This window comes from Carassius carassius, chromosome 21, assembly GCF_963082965.1.
Source record: "Carassius carassius chromosome 21, fCarCar2.1, whole genome shotgun sequence".
In the NCBI taxonomy this organism is placed as follows: Eukaryota; Metazoa; Chordata; class Actinopteri; order Cypriniformes; family Cyprinidae; genus Carassius; species Carassius carassius.
This window is the reverse complement of record NC_081775.1, coordinates 3,095,207-3,116,896: the sequence shown is the minus strand read 5'-3', so window position 1 is coordinate 3,116,896 and position 21,690 is coordinate 3,095,207. Positions and strand designations below refer to the sequence as shown.

Here is a 21,690-nt window from a genome sequence, read left to right as displayed (position 1 = left end):
ACTGCTGAAGCTACAAAGGATACCTGGAACCAAACATTACCAACATAATTTACACTAATGCAATAGTAAAAAAAAGTGCGTAGAAAAAATAAAATATCCCAGTGTTCAAATGGATCATTCAGTATTCTGGCAGAATAGACAGAACAGACAGTAGTGCAAGTAATAACAAGTGAACTGTTTTTGTTTGTTTGTAAACCAGATGTAGTGATGTAGAGATGAGGAGGGGTGAGGAGTCTGTGGGTTTGGTGTGTGGGGTTTCAGAGGGCAGAATTCAGTAAGGAAACAGCTGTAGGGAAAAAGCTGTTCCTGAATCTGCTGGTCCTTGTCCGGAGGCTCATGAAGTGCCTCCCAGAAGGGCAGGAGGTTAAATGGTCTATGGTCAGGGTGAGAGAAGTCCTTAAAAATGCTGCAATCGTAGACAGCGTTTTCTCTGAATGTCCTCAATAGCAGGAAGTGGTGTCCCTGTGATGCATTGGAAGGTTTTCACCACCCTCTGCAGTGCATTGCAGCCAGCAACTGAGCAGTTCCCATACCAGATTGTGATGCAACTGGTCAGGACACTCTTGATCGGACACTGGTAAAAGTTCACCAGCATGGCTGAAGACAGCTTGTTCTTCTTCAGTGTCCTGAGTCTTCTTGACCAGGCTGGAGGTGTTTGTTGCCCAGCACAGGTCCTCCGAGATGGTGGAATATATACTGCAGTTATAATGGTGGAAGTGAACTCATGTGGCAGATAAAAAGGTCTACACTTAACCATGAGAAACTGTAGGTTAGCTGAGCAGTGTCTCCCAACAATGACAGTGTTCGCACACTAAGCTTTGTTAACATAATTGCACAATCCACCACTTCTTGTCTTGCCGGAGTCATCTGCCATTCTATCTGTCCAGAATGTGTAGCGTCCGGCTAGCTCAATAGCATTATTGGGTATGTCGCTGTGCAGCCATGTTTCTGTGAAAACCATGACATTGCAAACCAAAAGTCTCTTACTGTGGGTGATGCGAAGTCGTAACTCATCCATTATGTTCACCAGTGACCACACATTAGCGAGGAAAATGCTGGGTAAAGAGAGCCGGAGCGGTGTTAGCTTTAGCTCTCTGGCTTCCCCCGCCTTTGTTTACGATCTCGACGCCGTCTGCGAGCACTTCCACCCAGCCGTGTAGAGTGCTTAGTCTCTGGTTTTCTGGAGATCTCAGGGATGAGCCTGTTTGAAAAGTGCTCACCAATATCCAAAAGCTCCTGTCAGGTGTAGGATGTTAAGGCACAAGAAAAATAGTCAAGTCAAGTCAAATCAAGTCACCTTTATTTATATAACGCTTTAATCAAAATACATTGCGTCAAAGCAACTGAACAACATTCATTAGGAAAACAGTGTCAATAATGCAAAATGACAGTTAAAAACAGTTCATCATTGAATTTAGTGATGTCATCTCAGTTCAGTTTAAATAGTGTCTGCATTTATTTGCAATCTAGTCAATGATATCGCTGTAGATGAAGTGACCCCAACTAAGCAAGCCTGACCCCAACTAAGCAAGCTTTGGCGGCAAGGAACCTAAACTCCATCGGTGACAGAATGACCTTGGGAGAAACCAGGCTCAGTTGGGGGGCCAGTTCTACTCTGACCTGACGAAACCAGCAGTTCAATTCCAGGCTGCAGCAAAGTCAGATTGTGCAGAAGAATCATCTGTTTCTTGTGATCTTGTTCTGGTGGTAGTCTGAGACAAGGTCTTTACAGGGGATCTGTATCTGGGGCTCTAGTTGTCCTGGTCTACGCTGTCTTTCAGGGATGTAGAGGTCCTTTCTAGGTACTGATCCACCATCTGGTCTGGATACGTACTGGATCCAGGTGACTGCAGTGACCCTCTGATCTGGATACAGAGGATCTGGTGGCTATGGTGACCTCGCAATAAGAGAGAAACAGACTAATATTAGCATAGTTGCCATTCTTCTAATGATGTAGCAAGTACATCGGGTGTTATGGGAAGTGTTCCTGGTTCCGGTTTACCTAATTAATGCAGCTTAAAAATCCTTTAACGGATTTGAATATTAAAAGCATATTAGTATGTTATGTGTAAGCCAGGTTAAAAAGATGGGTCTTTAATCTAGATTTAAACCGCAAGAGTGTGTCTGCCTCCTGAACAATTTTAGGTAGGTTATTCCAGAGTTTAGGCGTCAAATAGGAAAAGGATCTGCCGCCCGCAGTTGATTTTGATATTCTAGGTATTATCAAATTGCCTGAGTTTTGAGAACGTAGCGGACGTAGAGGATTATAATGTAAAAGGAGCTCATTCAAATACTGAGGTGCTAAACCATTCAGGGCTTTATAAGTAATAAGCAATATTTTTAAAATCTATACAATGTTTGATAGGGAGCAAGTGCAGTGTTGACAGGACCGGGCTAATATGGTCATACTTCCTGGTTCTAGTAAGAACTCTTGCTGCTGCATTTTGGACTAGCTGTAGTTTGTTTACTAAGCGTGCAGAACAACCACCCAATAAAGCATTACAATAATCTAACCTTGAGGTCATAAATGCATGGATTAACATTTCTGCATTTGACATTGAGAGCATAGGCCGTAATTTAGATATATTACGGGTTGCACAGCCTGATCAGATCATTTCATGATGACATGAAGGCAACCATCCAGTATGAAGACAACATATCAGAAGCGTTCCACATCAAAGTGTTCTGAAGTAAGGCTGCACCCTTTCTCCCACCCTCATCAGATTCTATTTTTCCATGCTCCTGAAACATGCTTTTGGGAATGCCACCAAAGAGATGTATCTACACACCAGACCAGATGGGCAACTCTTCAGCCTTGCAAGACTGAAAGCAAAGACCCAGGTGTGCAAGGTCATCAATAGAGATCTTTTTTCTGATGATGCTGCCTTCATCTCACATACTGAACAACTTCAGCACCTCACGGATAGGTTTTTCTAGGCATGTAATGATTTCAAACTAACCATTAGCCTGCAGAATGCAAAAGTTCTAAGCCAAGCCAAACTGTGGACACTTTGCAGCTGAAATCAACAGGTGGCGCAGTGTCCTTCAGATACGGCTTAGACTGAGGGAAGAACAGATCCAGACCTTAGCAGAGGAAAAGAGAGTCAGACATGAAGGACACTCCCTCAATGACGCCGCCACAATTAGACACACATGCATCTGCTGGAGCAGAGTCCGTCTCTATTTCACTGGCCTTACCAGTCACAGGCAGTGGAGTTCTAGATGCTTCAACACAACTTCATGACAGGGAGCATCTTCCATAGTTGACAACGACTGAAGGAGGCCTAATAATTTTTAGGAATTTAAATAGCAAAGAGTGATAATAAGATAGGGACTGACAGTAAAGCTCAACACAGCTACAGTCACAAAACTGGTCAGCAGAAGACAGGATCTAACAGTGACATTACAAATCTATATGCTTTCTTTTTAATTATTTTTAAACACTGACTCATGATATGCATGTCCTGTGACTGTAAATCATGTCAATGTCAATGTCAATGTCACCTTTATTTATATAGCGCTTTAAACAAAATACATTGCATCAAAGCAACTGAACAACATTCATTAGGAAAACAGTGTCAATAATGCAAAAATGATAGTTAAAGGCAGTTCATCATTGGATTCAGTTATGTCATCTCTGTTCAGTTAAATAGTGTCTGTGCATTTATTTGCAATCAAGTCAACGATATCGCTGTAGATGAAGTGTCCCCAACTAAGCAAGCCAGAGGCGACAGCGGCAAGGAACCGAAACTCCATCGGTGACAGAATGGAGAAAAAAACCTTGGGAGAAACCAGGCTCAGTTGGGGGGCCAGTTCTCCTCTGACCAGACGAAACCAGTAGTTCAATTCCAGGCTGCAGCAAAGTCAGATTGTGCAGAAGAATCATCTGTTTCCTGTGGTCTTGTCCTGGTGCTCCTCTGAGACAAGGTCTTTACAGGGGATCTGTATCTGGGGCTCTAGTTGTCCTGATCTCCGCTGTCTTTCAGGGATGTAGAGGTCCTTTCTAGGTGCTGATCCACCATCTGGTCTGGATACGTACTGGATCCGGGTGACTGCAGTGACCCTCTGATCTGGACACAGACTGGATCTGGTGGCCACGGTGACCTCGGAACAAGAGAGAAACAGACAAATATTAGCGTAGATGCCATTCTTCTAATGATGTAGCAAGTACATAGGTTGTTATGGGAAGTGTTTCCGGTTCCGGTTTACCTAATTAATGCAGCCTAAAAATCCTTTAACGGATTTGGATAATAAAAGCATATTAGTATGTTATGTGTATGCCAGGTTAAAGAGATGGGTCTTTAATCTAGATTTAAACTGCAAGAGTGTGTCTGCCTCCCGAACAATGTTAGGTAGGTTATTCCAGAGTTTGGGCGCCAAATAGGAAAAGGATCTGCCGCCTGCAGTTGATTTTGATATTCTAGGTATTATCAAATTGCCTGAGTTTTGAGAACGTAGCGGACGTAGAGGATTATAATGTAAAAGGAGCTCATTCAAATACTGAGGTGCTAAACCATTCAGGGCTTTATAAGTAATAAGCAATATTTTAAAATCTATGCGATGCTTGATAGGGAGCCAGTGCAGTGTTGACAGGACCGGGCTAATATGGTCATACTTCCTAGTTCTAGTAAGAACTCTTGCTGCTGCATTTTGGACTAGCTGTAGTTTGTTTACTAAGCGTGCAGAACAACCACCCAATAAAGCATTACAATAATCTAACCTTGAGGTCATAAATGCATGGATTAACATTTCTGCATTTGACATTGAGAGCATAGGCCGTAATTTAGATATATTTTTGAGATGGAAAAATGCAGTTTTACAAATGCTAGAAATGTGGCTTTCTAAGGAAAGATTGCGATCAAGTAGCACACCTAGGTTCCTAACTGATGACGAAGAATTGACAGAGCAACCATCAAGTCTTAGACAGTGTTCTAGGTTATTACAAGCAGAGTTTTTAGGTCCTATAATTAACACCTCTGTTTTTTCAGAATTTAGCAGTAAGAAATTACTCATCATCCAGTTTTTCAAATTGGTGTGTTTCACCGGGCTGCGAAGAAATATAGAGCTGAGTATCATCAGCATAACAGTGAAAGCTAACACCATGTTTCCTGATGATATCTCCCAAGGGTAACATATAAAGTGTGAAGAGTAGCGGCCCTAGTACTGAGCCTTGAGGTACTCCATACTGCACTTGTGATCGATAGGATACATCTTCATTCACTGCTACGAACTGATGGCGGTCATATAAGTACGATTTAAACCATGCTAATGCACTTCCACTGATGCCAACAAAGTATTCAAGTCTATGCAAAAGAATGTTGTCGTCAATTGTATCAAACGCAGCACTAAGATCCAATAAAACTAATAGAGAGATACACCCATGATCAGATGATAAGAGCAGATCATTTGTAACTCTAAGAAGAGCAGTCTCAGTACTATGATATGGTCTAAATCCTGACTGGAAATCCTCACATATACCATTTTTCTCTAAGAAGGAATATAATTGTGTGGATACCACCTTTTCTAGTATCTTGGACAGAAAAGGGAGATTCGAGATTGGTCTATAATTAACTAGTTCTTTGTGGTCAAGTTGAGGTTTTTTGATGAGAGGCTTAATAACAGCCAGTTTGAAGGTTTTGGGGACATGTCCTAATGACAATGAGGAATTAATAATAGTCAGAAGAGGATCTATGACTTCTGGAAGCACCTCTTTCAGGAGCTTAGATGGTATAGGGTCTAACATACATGTTGTTGGTTTAGATGATTTAACAAGTTTATACAATTCTTCCTCTCCTATAGTAGAGAATGAGTGGAACTGTTCCTCAGGGGGTCTATAGTGCACTGTCTGATGTGATACTGTAGCTGACGGCTGAATGGTTGCAATTTTATCTCTAATAGTATCGATTTTAGAAGTAAAGTAGTTCATAAAGTCATTACTGCTGTGGTGTTGGGAAATGTCAACACTTGTTGAGGCTTTATTTTTCGTTAATTTAGCAACTGTATTGAATAAATACCTGGGGTTATGTTTGTTTTCTTCTAAAAGAGAAGAAAAGTAATCGGATCTAGCAGTTTTTAATGCTTTTCTGTAGGATATGTTCCTTTCCCCCAAGCAATACGAAATACCTCTAGTTTTGTTTTCCTCCAGCTGCGCTCCATTTTTCGGGCTGCTCTCTTTAGGGTGCGAGTATGCTCATTATACCATGGTGTCAAACTGTTTTCCTTAACCTTCCTTAAGCGTAAAGGAGCAACTTTATTTAAAGTGCTAGAAAAGAGAGAGTCCATAGTTTCTGTTACACCATCAAGTTGTTCTGAGGTTTTGGATATGCTAAGGAATTTGGTTACATCAGGAAGATAACTTAAAAAACAGTCTTTTGTGTTAGAATTGATGGTTCTTCCATACTTGTAACAAGAAGTAGAATTTACAATTTTGGCTATATGAATTTTGCAAAGAACTAAATAATGATCTGAGATATCATCACTTGGCTGAATAATTTCAACACCATCAACATCAATTCCATGTGACAGTATTAAATCTAGAGTATGATTTCGACAATGAGTAGGTCCTGAAACGTGTTGTCTAACACCAATAGAGTTCAGAATGTCTATAAATGCTGATCCCAATGCATCGTTTTCATTATCAACATGGATATTAAAATCACCAACTATTAAAACTTTATCTGCAGCCAGAACTAACTCGGATGTAAAATCACCAAACTCTTTAATAAAGTCTGTATGGTGCCCTGGTGGCCTGTATACAGTAGCCAGTACAAACATAACAGGGGATTTATCATTAACGTTTACGTTTATTTACGTTTAGCTTTAGCCAGCACTTTTAAATTTGCCAAGATGTCAGGCGCTCTGGCTCCCGGTAAACATTTGAATATGGTGGCTGATGTCTCTATATTCACGTTCCGTACAATAGAATCACCAATAACTAGAGCACTTTCATCAGGTTTCTCAGTGGGTGCATCACTGAGTGGGGAGAACCTGTTTAATGTTTTGATCGGAACAGAAGAGCGGTGTTTTGACCCACGATTACGCTGCCTCACCGTCACCCAGTTGCCCTGCTGCTGGGGCTCTGTTTCCGGAACCGAACAATGTACAGGAATCCCTGAGCTAGACGCATCCAAAGCCATATCTAGAGCCCTAACATTCTTAGTGTCCTCAATTAAAGTTTGGATGCGTGTCTGTAATTCTGAAATCTTCTCTGTCAGCCTAACTATTTCCCTGCATTTATCACATGTGAATCCCTCATCAGCGACAGAGATAGATAAACTGTACATGTGGCAAGAGGTGCAAGAAACAATGATAGGAGAAGCCATTACTCACCGTGCTTGATGAAAATTCTTACTGCGGTTGTTTGATGAACTTGTGAAAAACTGGAGCGAGGGAGAGGAGAAAAGAAAACAGCGATAGGTTCGAATGAAAACGCTAATGACAAGCTAACGAGTGCTAACGCTTTGCAGGTGTACTGCACTCACGGATATAAAATAAAAGTGAACGATCAAAGTTAATCTGATAAGATTGATTGATAATATCAGAAATATGGTGTGAATTAAGTTATATTTTACCACTTTAAAAAACAGAGAGTGATAGTAAGATAAAGATTCTAGAGAAAAAAATAAATAAAATAAAAACAGCTACACGGAGCTACAATTTGCTACAGAAGGCCAACAGGAAGTAGAGAAAACACTGTCCAACAGCGACACCCGCAGGCAGGATGCTGTTTGTGGCATCATGACTTATTCAGAGATCTCCAACCCTGCTCTTGGAGAGCTACCATCCTGCAGACTTTGGTTGCAACCCTGCTTCAGCACACTTACCTGTAATTATCAAGTAACCCTGAACATCTTTATTAACTGGTTCAAGCATGTTTGATTGGTGTTGGAGCTGAAGTCTGCAGGTTTGGAGACCTCTGCCTTATTCATTTACGAAGATGTCAACATACACGGCTTGCAAAGGTGAGTGGGTTTAAACTTCCATGACACAGAAGGAAAAAGATAAATTGCCTTGTCTCCTTTATTGCTGGTATGGTTATGTAGGCATGCGTGTATACTGTAAGTGCCAGTCCACCAAAAAAAAAATACAAAATTCATTGAAAAATAAATGTCTGATTCTCAGATTTTAGTTTGAGCAGGCCAGTTTAAAGTCAAGCCACCTTTATTTCTGTAATACTTAATACAACACAGACAGTCAAACCAACCTCGCTGTGATTAACAGGTCATTATGTAGTCAGTTCATTGTTGGTTCTGTTTGGATTGGGCTACACCAGCTATTCTCAATTCCAGTCCTCGCGCCCCACTGCTCTGCACATTTTGTATGTTTTTATCTTATTGCTTCAGACATATGTTCTATTCGAACACAAGTGCCCTGCAAAGTGGACATCGCAGGATATTCCGCCATGGGCTGGAATTGAGAACCGCTGGGCTACACGATGAACCATATTTTAATTGTGATCATGATTTCTGCTTCACTAGCTTGAGTGCTCTAGAACTGCTCAGGAAAAATAACATATCTCTTTCTCCTGTGCTTCTTCCTTGGCCCTTCCAGTCTTGAGTGTTTGCCATGTTCTTGGGTTTGTGTGCGTTGAATAGTGATGTCTTCACTAGGGCATGAGTTAAGACTCTTACTCAATTTAGTATAATTTAGCAAGGTTTTCTTCTCATTTAAAGAGCTTGGTATGATTTCTTGAAACCCATGTTACGAAACAAACTCACACAGTTCTCCTAGTATTGACAAGAGGGTTTTCTTTTGCAACAAAGTTTGCATACCCTTTTTTGTTCTGAGCTCTGAGAACTGGGTGGAAACAACCAGTTTTGGTTAATACTGAGCTACAGAAACTCTCTTTGCAAATGAGGCAGGCCTTCAGGTTTATCACCCTGATATGCACTTTGTCCAGTTCCTGGAACATACCAGACAAAGGAGGATGATGTATACAACTGGTGCCCTTTTATTCACGGTCAAACCGGTAGTGATGTCACTCAATGTTGACTAATTCGACTATCCTGGATGCAAAGGCATACGATGATGCCCCAGGTAGAAGAGATGCTCACAGGCTACCTCTCTCCCTGGGAGTGCATCATCACCTTAAAAATCAATGCTCCCGACCAAGCCATGCAGAGTAACATCTACATGATGTACATCATTGCAGTTTTGCAGGCATAACATGCTGACCTTCTAAAAGATCTGAGGTGAGCAGGGGTATTGAGGAGGACTCATTATTAGAACTTCTCAAAGCCACAGATCTGTCTCTCCCAACTAAGTAGACAGCTCACTCCATCTGCTTTTCTATGGCTGCTAAGGTCAACGTGGAGAGGCATCTGTGGTTTAACTTCAAAGGCATCAAGGTCAGGGCCAGAGTGTTCCTCCTTGATGTCCACATGTCGCATCATTTGGTGACTCTGTCAGAAAAGTCATCATTAGGTTCCAAGAGGCAAAGCATCACAAATAAACTTTCGACAAGTTTCTCACTTGTTGTGCTCAAGTGTTGGGGCTGTCAGCCACCCAGTCCCATTACCACGGAACTGGAAAAAGTACATTTGTTGACAAGAATTGCAAGATCTGCTGGACAAAGGGGTCATAGAGTCGGGTTTCTGGTTTCCAAGGGGTAAAAAATGGGTTCCATACAATTTTGGATCTTCGTGGATTGAACAGCTACTTCAGAACTTACCTAGAACAAGTTCAAAATGCTAACAATCAAAATGATTGTTTTTCTCAAATCCAATTCAGGAGCAATGCTTACCAGTATCATGTTCTTTCATTTAGACTAGCCTTGTCAGTCGCACATACACAAAATATATGGATGCTGCTCTGGCTTCATTGCAGCTCCAGGGGATACACATATTACATTGCATAGATGCCTGGCTGATTTTGACCCAGTCTCAAGAACTTGTGCTGTGACATCGGGATGTCATCCCTGCTTATCTCATGTCCCTGGGGTTGAGACTCCACGCCAAGAAAAGCATTCGCTCTCCTCCCCAGAGAACTTATTAAGGGTTTGTATAGGATTTGACCACAAAGTGACCCAGCTTTCTCATGCATGTGTAGAAACCATTCTAAACATTCTAAACCATTCTAAACAACCTGATAATATCAGGCCAGAAAAGTTACGTTCCATTACTTTAAAGAAGTTTGAGATCTTATGGTGATAACGTTAAGCCTTCTACACATAAGAGCTTTTAAGTTGTGGCTCAGAGCCAGGGAATTTCATCCTGGTTTCTGAACTTCTTTATGGACACACCAGTTGCCTATGTTAAGGGCAACTGATCAGCAGTGAAGGGCAGTATAATGTCCTAGTACGGGTGGACAACACTACAGTAATCTTTACATAAATTGCCAAGGCTGACTGTGTTCGCACCAAGTCAAGTCAAGTCTCTTTTATTTATGTAGCACTTTTAACCCTCTGAGGTCTAAGGGTATTTTTGGGGCCTGAAGAAGTTTTATCATGTCCTAACATTTGTGCTTCAGTTCAGTTGCTTATAAACATCTAAATGGCTGAAGTCTAATATCACTGTAATCAGCACAATTTGGGCTATAATAATATGAAAGCAGTATGTATATACACGATTGTGTTTTTGAGCAAACAATGTTTATGCGTGGTTAGTGAAAAACAAAAAAATTTAAATCACTTGAATAATGTCAAAAAACACATACAGAACATTGGTTCCCGGGACTTTTGAGAAATCATCTTGTTTTGACTGTAGATCCGTCTCTGTGCTTGACTGTGGATCTGTCTCTGGGGCTCGTCTAGTTGTCCTGGTTTCCGCTGATATTCAGGGCTGTAGAGGTCCTCTTTAGGTGCTGATCCATGTAGCAGGTACATTGTCTGTTATGGGAAGTGTTCCCGGTTCTGGTTTTCCTAATTAATGCAGCCTAAAAATCCATTAAAGGATTTGAATATAAAAAATGTGTTAATGTGTTATGTGTAAGCCATGGTAAAGAGATGGGTTTTAATCTAGATTTAAACTGACACAGTGTGTCTGCTTCCCAAACAATTTTAGGTAGGTTATTCTGGAGTTTCGGTGCTAAATAGGAAAAGGATCTTTCCACCCGCAGTTGATTTTGATATTGTAGGTATTATCAAAATGCCAGAGTTTTGAGAACGCAGCGGACCTGGAGGACTATAGTGCAATAAGAGCTCATTCAAATACTGAGGTGCTAAACTATTCAGTTTGTCGAATCTATATAAAAATCTATACAATGTTTAATAGCGAGCCAGTGCAGTGTTGACAGAACCGGGCTAATATGGTCATACTTCCAGGTTCTAGTAAGAACTCTAGCATTTTGGACTAATTAGAGTTTGTCTATTAACCATGCAGAATAACCACCCAATAAAGCATTACATTAATCTAAATTTAAGGTCAAGAATACATGAATTAATGTTTCTGCATTTGACATTGAGAGCATAGGTCTTAATTTAGTTATATTTTTGAGATGGAAAGATGCAGTTTTACAAATGCTAGAAATGAAAGTGAAAGTGAAGTGACATTCAGCCAAGTATGGTGACCCATACTCAGAATTTGTGCTCTGCATTTAACCCATCCGAAATGCACACACACAGAGCAGTGAACACACACACACTGTGAGCACACACCCGGAGTAGTGGGCAGCCATTTATGCTGCGGCGCCCGGGGAGCAGTTGGGGGTTCGATGCCTTGCTCAAGGGCACCTAAGTCGTGGTATTGAAGGTGGAGAGAGACCTGTACATGCACTCCCCCCACCCACAATTCCTGCCGGCCCGGGACTCGAACTCACAACCTTTCGATTGGGAGTCCGACTCTCTAACCATTAGGCCACGACTTCCCAGATGTGTCTTTCAAAGGAAAGATTTCTATCAAGTAGCACACCTAGTTCCTAACTGATGACGCAGAATTGACAGAGCAGCCATCAAGTCTTAGTGTTTCTAGGTTATTACATAGGTCATTACATAAATAGTTTTTAGGTCATATAATTAACACTGCTGTTATTTTTTCAGAATTTTGCAGTAAGAAATTACTCATCCAAGTTTGTGACTATGCATTCCGTTAATTTTTCAAATAAGTATGTTTCTCCGGGACACAAAGAAATATAGAGCTCATCAGCATAAGAGTGAATATATATTCCTGAATATATCTCCCAAGCATAACATGTAAAGCGTGAAAAGTAATGGCCCTAGTACTGAACCTTGAGGTACTTCATACTGGACGTGTGATCAATATGATACCTCTTCATTCACTGCAATGAATTGACCGCAGTCAGATAAGTATGATTTGAACCATGCTAATGCATTTCCATTAATGCTAGCTAAGTTTTCTATTCTATTCAAGAGAATGTTGTGGTCAATAGTGTCGAATGCAGCACTAAGATCCAATAGCACTAATAGAGAGAAACAACCACGATCAGATGATAAGAGCAGGTCATTTGGAACTTAGAAGGAGAGTAGTCTCAGTACTATGAGACAGTCTAAATCCTGACTGGAAATCCTCACAGATTTTTTTATCTAAGGAATATAATTGTGAGGATACTACCTTTTCTAGTATCTTGGACAGAAAAGATCCCCTATATCAGGCACAGGGGATGGTACTTCATCCTCATCCTCGGCCTGAGTCCTGGAAACTTCCTGATTGGCCTCTGAAAGGCACCAATTTAGAGATGCTGGGCTTCCAAATGATGTATTACAGATTATTCTAAGTGCTACAGTTTTGCTCCACTAGAATATGTTATCCCCTCAGATGGCACAAAAGTTGGTGTAGGACAAACGCTACAGACAGTTCACAGCCAAGTTGTTTCAGTGTTGGAATTCCTGCAGGAAAAACTGTTCTCAGGTACATGTCCTGGTACTCATATGAGTCCATATGGCCAACATTTCAGTTTGCTACACTCTGATTGATGAGGACCCCATAGAGCCTTAGAAAAAGTCAGTTTCAATCAGATGAAAATAAAATGGCCAAGTTATCAGGGAACAGGATTACAGTCAAGTAACCTGAGATGTTATGACTGCTGGAAGACAAGGCCATCAGCAAAGCAAATTTCTCTGGGCCCCAACATGTGAATGTTGGTTGCTTCTCGCAATGTAGATGATTTCAGATTTTACTCTCATTTGGTTCTCACAATATAGACAAAACCACACTCATCATGTGCTCTATGAGTTTATGGAAACCATGAAACATGCTACTTAGCTTTTGCCTCTTAATAAGAATTAGTTTGTGCTAATTAAAATCTATTCTCATGTCACAATGTGTATTTTATTTATATAGTATAATCAACATTAGTATATCTATTTATATGCTGGCATCAAAGTTTAATGTAAATGCAGGGTGATTCTCTCATACAATTTGTAGTTATTGCAAAGAATTACAGTAACACTTTATTTTGATGGTCCTTTTTAAAGGGTTCATATGATGCAATTTCAAATTTTCCTTTCTCTTTTGAGTGTTACAAACTGTTCATGAATAGATAAGATCCCTAAAGTTGTAAAGACTAAAGTCTCAAACACTTTATAAAACTTTATAAAAGTTTAGACATATCCAAGCCCTCCTAAAACGGCTTGTTAAGACACCCCCCCCCCCCCCCCCCATATGTCTACATCTGTCACAGACACACCAGGCTCCAAAACCATCCAATCACAGCGCACTCCCTCACCTGAGTACTGATCACACACACCTGCCCCTCGTCAGCACCCTAATCAACTGGCACAATAAAGACACTCACACACATACAGCCACTGTCCAGTCTTGTTTGCAACTAGGGCTTTCTGCAAGGACTTTCTGCAAGGACTTTCTGCAAGGACTTTCTGCAAGGACTTTCTGCAAGGACCATTGTTATACTTACCTGTCTCCAGCGATCGAGTGTTCGTGTTCATCCTCCAACGTCTCAACTCCTCTACTGCCACTTGGATCTTCACTCTGCTTTATACTAAGGACAGTATCATTACACCCCACTCATCAGTCACGATTGCCACTTCAGTTTGACTCGCCTGTGTTCACTATCCCATTTGCTTGTGTCAATAAACCACCTTACCTGTGATCTCCTGTCTGTACTGTAACAAAGTCAATGTGTGGGGAAAATTTGCATAATACCTCCCAAATGTTCACGCAAAGAAAGGAGTAACTTTTATTCTCGCTGTAGTACTGTTACTGCTGCTGCTATGTCATGTAGACACTGTTTTGTTTTGAAAGCAAAACTACTTTGTCTCCTCTTCCAAAAGAGGATGATATCTGCTTCATCATGCCTAGAGCTGATCCATGCTGGTTACTGAGGAAATGCATCAAATTCCCGCTGTGGATCGCCAGATTGGCTTTCACCATGGACAAAGCGGAGTCCAGCTCGGGGTCATCACATGTGACTGCTCCTTCGTCGAATCTTGCTAGCTGTTCCTCACTCAAGCCCGCTAGCCACTCCTTCGTTGAATCTGCCGGTCGTTCCTCACTCAAGCTCATTGGCCACTCCTTTGTCGAATCCGCCGGCCACGCTGTTCCCAAGCTGCTGGCCTTTCCTCACAATAGCTTGCGGTGTATGATGCCGTCTGTTTATTGTAAAAGCGAAACTACTTTGTTTGGCCTTCCATAAGAGGACACAACTAGAAATCGATGGTTAAATTGTATTCACAACACTGTTCCATAACAGTTCAACCCAAATATTTTGATGTGCAGTACATTTTATACATGCGTCTGTGCACAAAGACTGTTTCTGTAAAGTGGGGCAATTCCAACTTTGCAAGGGACATCCTGGTGCTTCTGACTCCCAGACTGTAAGTAGGTTTTTTAAATTAAGAATTTGCCACTGACTATTCAAATGCAAGTTGAGTAGTGTAGAGTAGCACTTGTTTATCATTTCTCTGATTACAAATGCAGACATGGGTTTTAATTTTATGTAATGCAATACGCAACACAACGTGTAAAAAGACAGTAAGTCATTATAATCAGTAATTATGACCCCACTGGATGCAACCAATTTCTCGTTTGTAATCAGTTTTATTGGTTTTGTCTGTTCCGGCTGTGAGTTGGCATCACAGTATGTTAAGGGGTGTAAAATTTCTGTGGCATGCTTAATGTAATCAGCCAGTCACAATGCACTGGATAGCTGGCCAGTCAGAGCACACCTCACTTTTCAGAATGATGAGCTTTGTAAAAATGGATGGGTTTCAGAAAGGCGGGGCATGGAGGAGCAACAATGTGCTATGTGTAAAAAGGTGTTGTTTTTTTTTGTTGTTGTTTTTTTTACCTTAAACCACAAACGCATTGCATTACTCCAAATACAAAACATAATGTTCTTTTTAGCAACGTCGTATGACCCCTTTAAGCTTTCTGTTGACATTTAGAGTATTAGTAGATTGTCTTTGATTCATTTCTGCAAAATCTTTGTGATGATCTCCCAACAGACATTCTTATGACTAAAAGTAACTTTGCAAGTACATGTCATCTTTACTTTAACCCTAACTCTACCAGTCTAATACTCTACAAACACTCTAAAAATTAGAGTTAGTAGAGATGTAGGTGCAATATTACCTATATTCAACACAATGTTAAATGTGAATTGTTTTCCTAATGAATGTTGTTCAGTGTGTTTTCCTAATGAATGTTGTTCAGTTGCTTTGACGCAATGTATTTTGTTTAAAGCGCTATATAAATAAAGGTGACATTGACATTGACATTAAAGGGACCATCAAAATAAAGTGAAACCTGAATTACAAATTTCACTATAAATCTGTTTGCTTTTATTTTCTAATTCAATAAATCTGTGACCTTTTTTTTCCAGTTTTGAGCCACCAGGGCCTATGTCTGCAGGCATGGCTTGTGAACTGGAGGTTATATTTAGACCTTTGGTAATGTTTTTCCCCACTTTATATTTTTATCATCTCTAGTGTTTCACAGGAAATATATTTATGTACTTTACTCTGTAGTCACTACACATCCCTGTGATGTATTGCCAGAGAAAATAAGATGAAATTCTGTTGTAACATTTTTTTTTTTATTATATCACTGCATATGAGCAAGAAAATTAGTAGATAAAACCTATAATTTCAGTTGAACATTTGCATTTCTTTCTTTCTTTCTCTCACTGTTTTAAATATAATTAAACTGATTATGGAATGCTTTGAAATTCATATACATTTTTTGTTTTAGCTTGATGTGGATTTGGATGGAATGATTCATTTTCATTCAGCTACTGGGCCTTTTTCGGTTTCCATTAAGTGCTCCAAGAAAAAATGTGAGGTAAGGTGATTACATTATACATCACAGATTTCACACAAGATAATGAGCTTTTGAGGAACTGTTAATAAGGTTTTTTATTTTATTTTTTTTATTCCCATATCTTTTTTTCTCCAGGTGGTTGTTGATCAGTGGCTTGTGGATTTTGGTTCTCATGTGGTTGGACAGAACATTTCACGAGTAATCACCTTAACCAACAGAGGAGCCCTAGGCACTCGTTACATGCTGACCCCCATCACCAACGGCCCCCTTGAGCAATCCTTCACAACACTGGTGAACAACACTGATACATCTATAGAATATTATCTTTGGCAGAGCCTTATTTAAAGGCCACTGTGGTCATAAATGAACCAATAGGGAGATAGTCCTGATGTTTGGTTATGTTCATATTTCTAAAAGGTTGAATCTCACTAAAATATGTTCGGGTAGGGGTGCCAGCTTTTTAACCCCCAGATATGCTAAAAGTGGTAGAATAAAGTGCCAGTGCAGATATGTTGCTGTATTACTTCAAACAGATGCAAATCTTATGTTACCGGAAACATTCACCAACACAGAGACATCTCATTCACACATTAATACCAGTAAATTGCCGTAAAATTACCGGAACGACTTTACCGGTAAATTCAAAAATGCGCTGTTCACACAGTCAACGACATTCCGTCTTTTTTCCGTAAAAGCACCGTTCACACATCCATTCCAAAATACCGGTAAATTCTGTGACATCATTAACCTCTAAACAGCTGCGCTTGTATTTTTAAACATGGAGGGTAATACGTGTTCAGTATTTATGTTGATGGTTTCATTTTTGTTTCAAACTTTAGTATTCATGCAACTGCTTTTGTTACAGAGACATCGTAATAGACGACTGGTTTAAATAATTATACTCACCATTAATAAAACACCTGATGCTGTCGGGAGCTGACCAATTTAGTGAAAATCGGCTTGAAAGGATTACAATGAAGTTGCGATTGTAAATTGCAGCCTGTAAGACGCGCAACATCGCAGAAAAGGTGCGTTCACAAATGTAAACTATGCTGATCCAAATTTATATCAAACAGTCTATCAGCGCAGATAAACAGTTCTGCGTTCAAATTGAGTTCAAAAGATGTCACAAAGCACCGGAAAAAGTAATTACCATGAATTGTTTTCTTTATTTTATATTTCTTTATTTTATATTATGATCGCACTGGCACCTATATGTCCCAAAAAAGCGTGGTTTATCTTGCACTCTCCGCACAAAATATTCGATATAGCGCACATTTATCTGGGTTTAACGTTAAAACATCATTACATGCTTGAACTGTTTTATATCTTTAGATTTTATTTTAGACAATTCGTGATGATTTGAGAAGGCTAAACTGATTACACATAGGCTATGTAAACTCGCTCTCTCTCTGTGCTGGCAGCTGTAAAAACAAAACTGTTTAACGATCAAAAACTGCTCCAAACATACAAAACTGAACTATTTTAATAGCTGAAACAGTAGTATAAGCTATTTTAGGAGAATTGGGAAAAAAGACGGGCTGAACATCCTCAAGTGAGTTGCGGGGCAAACGGAAAGTCGATGCCGAATGTCCAGCACTCTTGTCACTGCTTGTCTCAGTCACTGCTCCGACTTCTCGTTTGTACCCTGTGTGTTTTTCCCTATGTAAAAACTAAAATAAGTTGTAAAACTTAGTTATTATTATTATTAGTTTTTATTGTGTTCGGCATGGTGGGCTGCATGTGATTTCATGACGTAGCGCAGGTTGAGATCCACTGGTGTAGAGCTACAGGATTTGTGGAGTAGCAGGACCCCCAAATAGATTGACAAAAGTACAAGAACAAGAAATATTAAGAAATATTTCCACTACTACTTCGTTTGTGATGGTCGTTTATTGATGACCTGACTTTGTCCTGTGAATGCATTGCTCTCAGAGACCGTTAACAGTTATTTTATCATACTTTACTGCATCACTAACAGTTTCTCTCAGATGACGACAAATTTCTTCATCCGCCCGGATAAGGAGAAGAGCTTTAATTTCACAGTCGCTTCAGTTGGATGACATTTATTTTATTTTCTTTACCAGTGCGTGAATGCATCACATTGTTATGATTGGCCCGGAGAAGACGTCTTACGTCACCGCGTTCTGAACTCGTACGTGCTCATACCGGTAATTTTCTTTCTGCGTTCACACACAGCAGAATTCCGGCAATTTACTGGTAATGTTACAACTTCTCATACCGGTAAATTGCCGGAATGAATTTACCGGTATTTTTGAAAAGATCCTGTTCACACATGATCTCTTTACGGCAATTTACAATTTATATGCCTTTTAAAGAGTAAGGCCATATTTCTCTTCAAAATGTAGACCTTCACAAGTGCAACCAAACCTGTGCAAACACACAAACTGTATACACATTTATACAATTTATGTAAAAATTTCATTAAATTATTAAATGTTTGACTTCTGTGCTGATTCCTGTGTGCAAATAATAATAATAAAAATAACAACATACACTGATTGTCATATCAACGTAAGGTTTACACAGGATTTCAATTACACACGGTGGAGGATATGGGACAACAGACCCCATTATAACAAAATCACTTTAGCCAATAAAAATTAATATCCTTGCCAACACAGGACAGCTGGCAATCCTATGATCAGGTCACATTTTGCAAACACATCTTTGGACCGTTCTTGACGGGTTTCATGAAATTCACCCATTAGCTACAGTTTACAATAATTTGTGTTCGTTACATTGATGACAGTCTTAATTATGAAGGCAAGCAGTTGCACATAATAACACTGATTAACAATTGGGCACAGAGAAGGTCTTTGGGATGTTAAGATTTAATTTTTTTCAGTCAATCTCTCTGCCCAGATTTCTGGTAAAACTTACAGTGCTGAGATGCCCAGTGTAAATGTAGAGAACACAGAAGAAATTCCATCAGGCACAAAGAACACAGGAGACGTTGCTCACATGGACCTTAAACAAGGTAACACAATGCTTTTTTTCTGTAGTATAGTGTTGTTGTTTTTTTGTTGCAGTAATAGAATTGTAATTGTGGTCATTTTAGTTGCAAATGTAAAAATGTCAACATAATGTTCATGTTGATGTGGCTGTATATTTTTAATTAGGCCTGCATTCTTACTAGGCTCTTTGAGCAATGACTTAACCCCTTGTTCAACCAGCATCCAAAACAAAAATAATCAATTAAAACCAATTGTGCTGACGTCTGTCTAAAAAAATGAAACAGAATTGTTTCTTAATTTTACGTAATTTTATATTAAAGTGGTTGATTTCACTTTTTTAACGTTAGTTTGTAATGTTGCTGTTTGAGCAATATCTGCAAAGTTGCAGTGCTGAAGGTTCAATGCAAACGGAGATATCAGCTTTTAAAAATCTGGCAGTTTAATGCCTACAAAAAATGCTGTTAAGGGACTACAACACACGGGTCTGTTATGTCACAAACCCAAATAAACCCAGCCCCCAGGAACACACAACAAAGGGTGCGAGGCCATGATGTGCTGCTTTAGAGAAAGGGAAGAGAAAACTAGGGGTGCACGTAAAAGTTTGTGCATATATGAATTGCAAATCTGACTTCTAACGATTCTAATGGACTCACAAGTTTCAAAACCAATGTTCTAAAGCAGCAGTTCCCAATCCATTTCCTCACATCGCTCTGCTCTGCATCTCTCTCTCTCTCTCTCTCTCTCTCTCTCATTCAGGTCAGCTCCAACAAACTGTTCCATTTATCCACTTATTTTCACAAAGCAATGAAAAGCATTATAAATGGACACGTATACGGTTGCTGTGCTGTTTTAAAGCTTTAATCCGAATAAAACCGTATATTAAAATCATATCTAAAAGTATAAAAACAAACAAACAAACATACCATTAAGAGCCATGCTTGCACAGGTTCTGTGCAATCCTCTTCATTAATATTCTCTGTGTCTCAATCGGACTCAAATTAATAAGCAATAAAGAGGACGTCATGGTTTACAGTACAACAGGAGAACACATTCTGAGCTTGACGGCCGGGATGTTCAGATGCACTGTAGAGACAGTTTAGCGAATCTCAACACACTGAGCCAGCTGACCAGTCACATATTTCTGAGGGAGTGGCTTCAAAATAACAGGAAATAAATTGAGGCATTTTTCAGAGAAGGGACAGATCAGTGTGCAATAAAAGTAAATTATGTGAAAAATAATGCGTTTTTTAAAAAATGTAACATGAACACATGTTAGACTGCACCCCATAAACTCAATCAAGCCTAAACAAAAAAAAAAAAAGTCAACCACCCCTTTAATAGAAGGTTTTTTTTTTTTTTTTTTTTTTTTTTGCATACCCATTGCAATCTATTCATTTTGTAATTGTTCGTAATAGTAAATTCTCCTTGCCTGTAATGTAGGTGTGTCTCCTGTCAGCAGTCGTGGTCCTGATGAGCTTCTGATGGCTGATTCAGGATTAGTGGATACTACAGTGGAGCAGCAGGGCAGCTTTGAGCCAACTGAGTTTAGCATTGGAGAGGTATGAGCACACTGATCATTTACAGACATTTAAGAAAACAAATCAGGAAAGCAAAAAATCATGTAAAACCAGTAATTAATCCTGGTACATTGAATCCTGGCATATCTTGCTTCAGGTTTCAATATTACAGTTAACAATTAATCCTGGATATTCACAAACTGACATTTCAGACTGAGCATTTCTAAACCCTGGGTTAACTTTCTTATTTGCATATTTGTGTGTCAGTGTCAATGATTGGACAAATGCAGCATGTAACATGTTTATATAATGGCTCTAGCATTCTGTATCCCGAGTTATATATAGAATTTTTCCTAAATGGACTTTAGAAAGGTAAAAATTAAACAATTTATTTTTGTCTGTTGCTAAGCCCCAAAAACATTGTTAACCCTGCTCCATAACAGGGTTTCATAACCCCAAGTAAAAAGCATTGCTAAATTATTCGGGTAAAATTTGCCTTTTAATTGGGTTTAAAAGAAGATTTAAAACAAGAATAACCCAAGTGCCGTGTAACAAGTCCTTAAATTTGTTTATTTAAATATTTATTTATTTGAATACATATTTATCAAAAGTGACTTAAAAATAAGTAATACTACAAAGAACTTCACACTAACGGAGCATTATCATAAGTATTTTTTTTTTTACCAACAGAAAGCTGCTGTACATGACAGCAGTAGTTTATTATGGAGCCAAAAGAGTCTCAATAAAGATAAATGCACACACTACATTCACATATGCACACATAGGATTCATACATAAAAAAAAAAAAAAAAAAAAAAAAAAAAAGGGGAAGTCATGGCCTAATGGTTAGAGAGTCGGACTCCCAATCGAAAGGTTGTGAGTTCGAGTCCCGGGCCGGCAGGAATTGTGGGTGGGGGGAGTGCATGTACAGTTCTCTCTCCACCTTCAATACCACGACTTAGGTGCCCTTGAGCAAGGCATCGAACCCCCAACTGCTCCCCGGGCGCCGCAGCATAAATGGCT

General features: G+C 39.6%; 1 protein-coding gene across 1 annotated transcript in view; it reads left to right on the top strand.

The window, feature by feature from the left end:
* The window catches only part of cfap74 (cilia and flagella associated protein 74), a 134,717-nt gene that overhangs the window by 18,618 nt on the left and 94,409 nt on the right, over nucleotides 1-21,690 (top strand). The window contains exons 14-18 of the mRNA XM_059503026.1: nucleotides 15,736-15,802; nucleotides 16,104-16,193; nucleotides 16,308-16,463; nucleotides 19,059-19,173; nucleotides 20,591-20,709. Coding sequence (XP_059359009.1) covers nucleotides 15,736-15,802; nucleotides 16,104-16,193; nucleotides 16,308-16,463; nucleotides 19,059-19,173; nucleotides 20,591-20,709 — 547 coding nt within the window. The remainder of the gene's footprint in view (nucleotides 1-15,735; nucleotides 15,803-16,103; nucleotides 16,194-16,307; nucleotides 16,464-19,058; nucleotides 19,174-20,590; nucleotides 20,710-21,690) is intronic.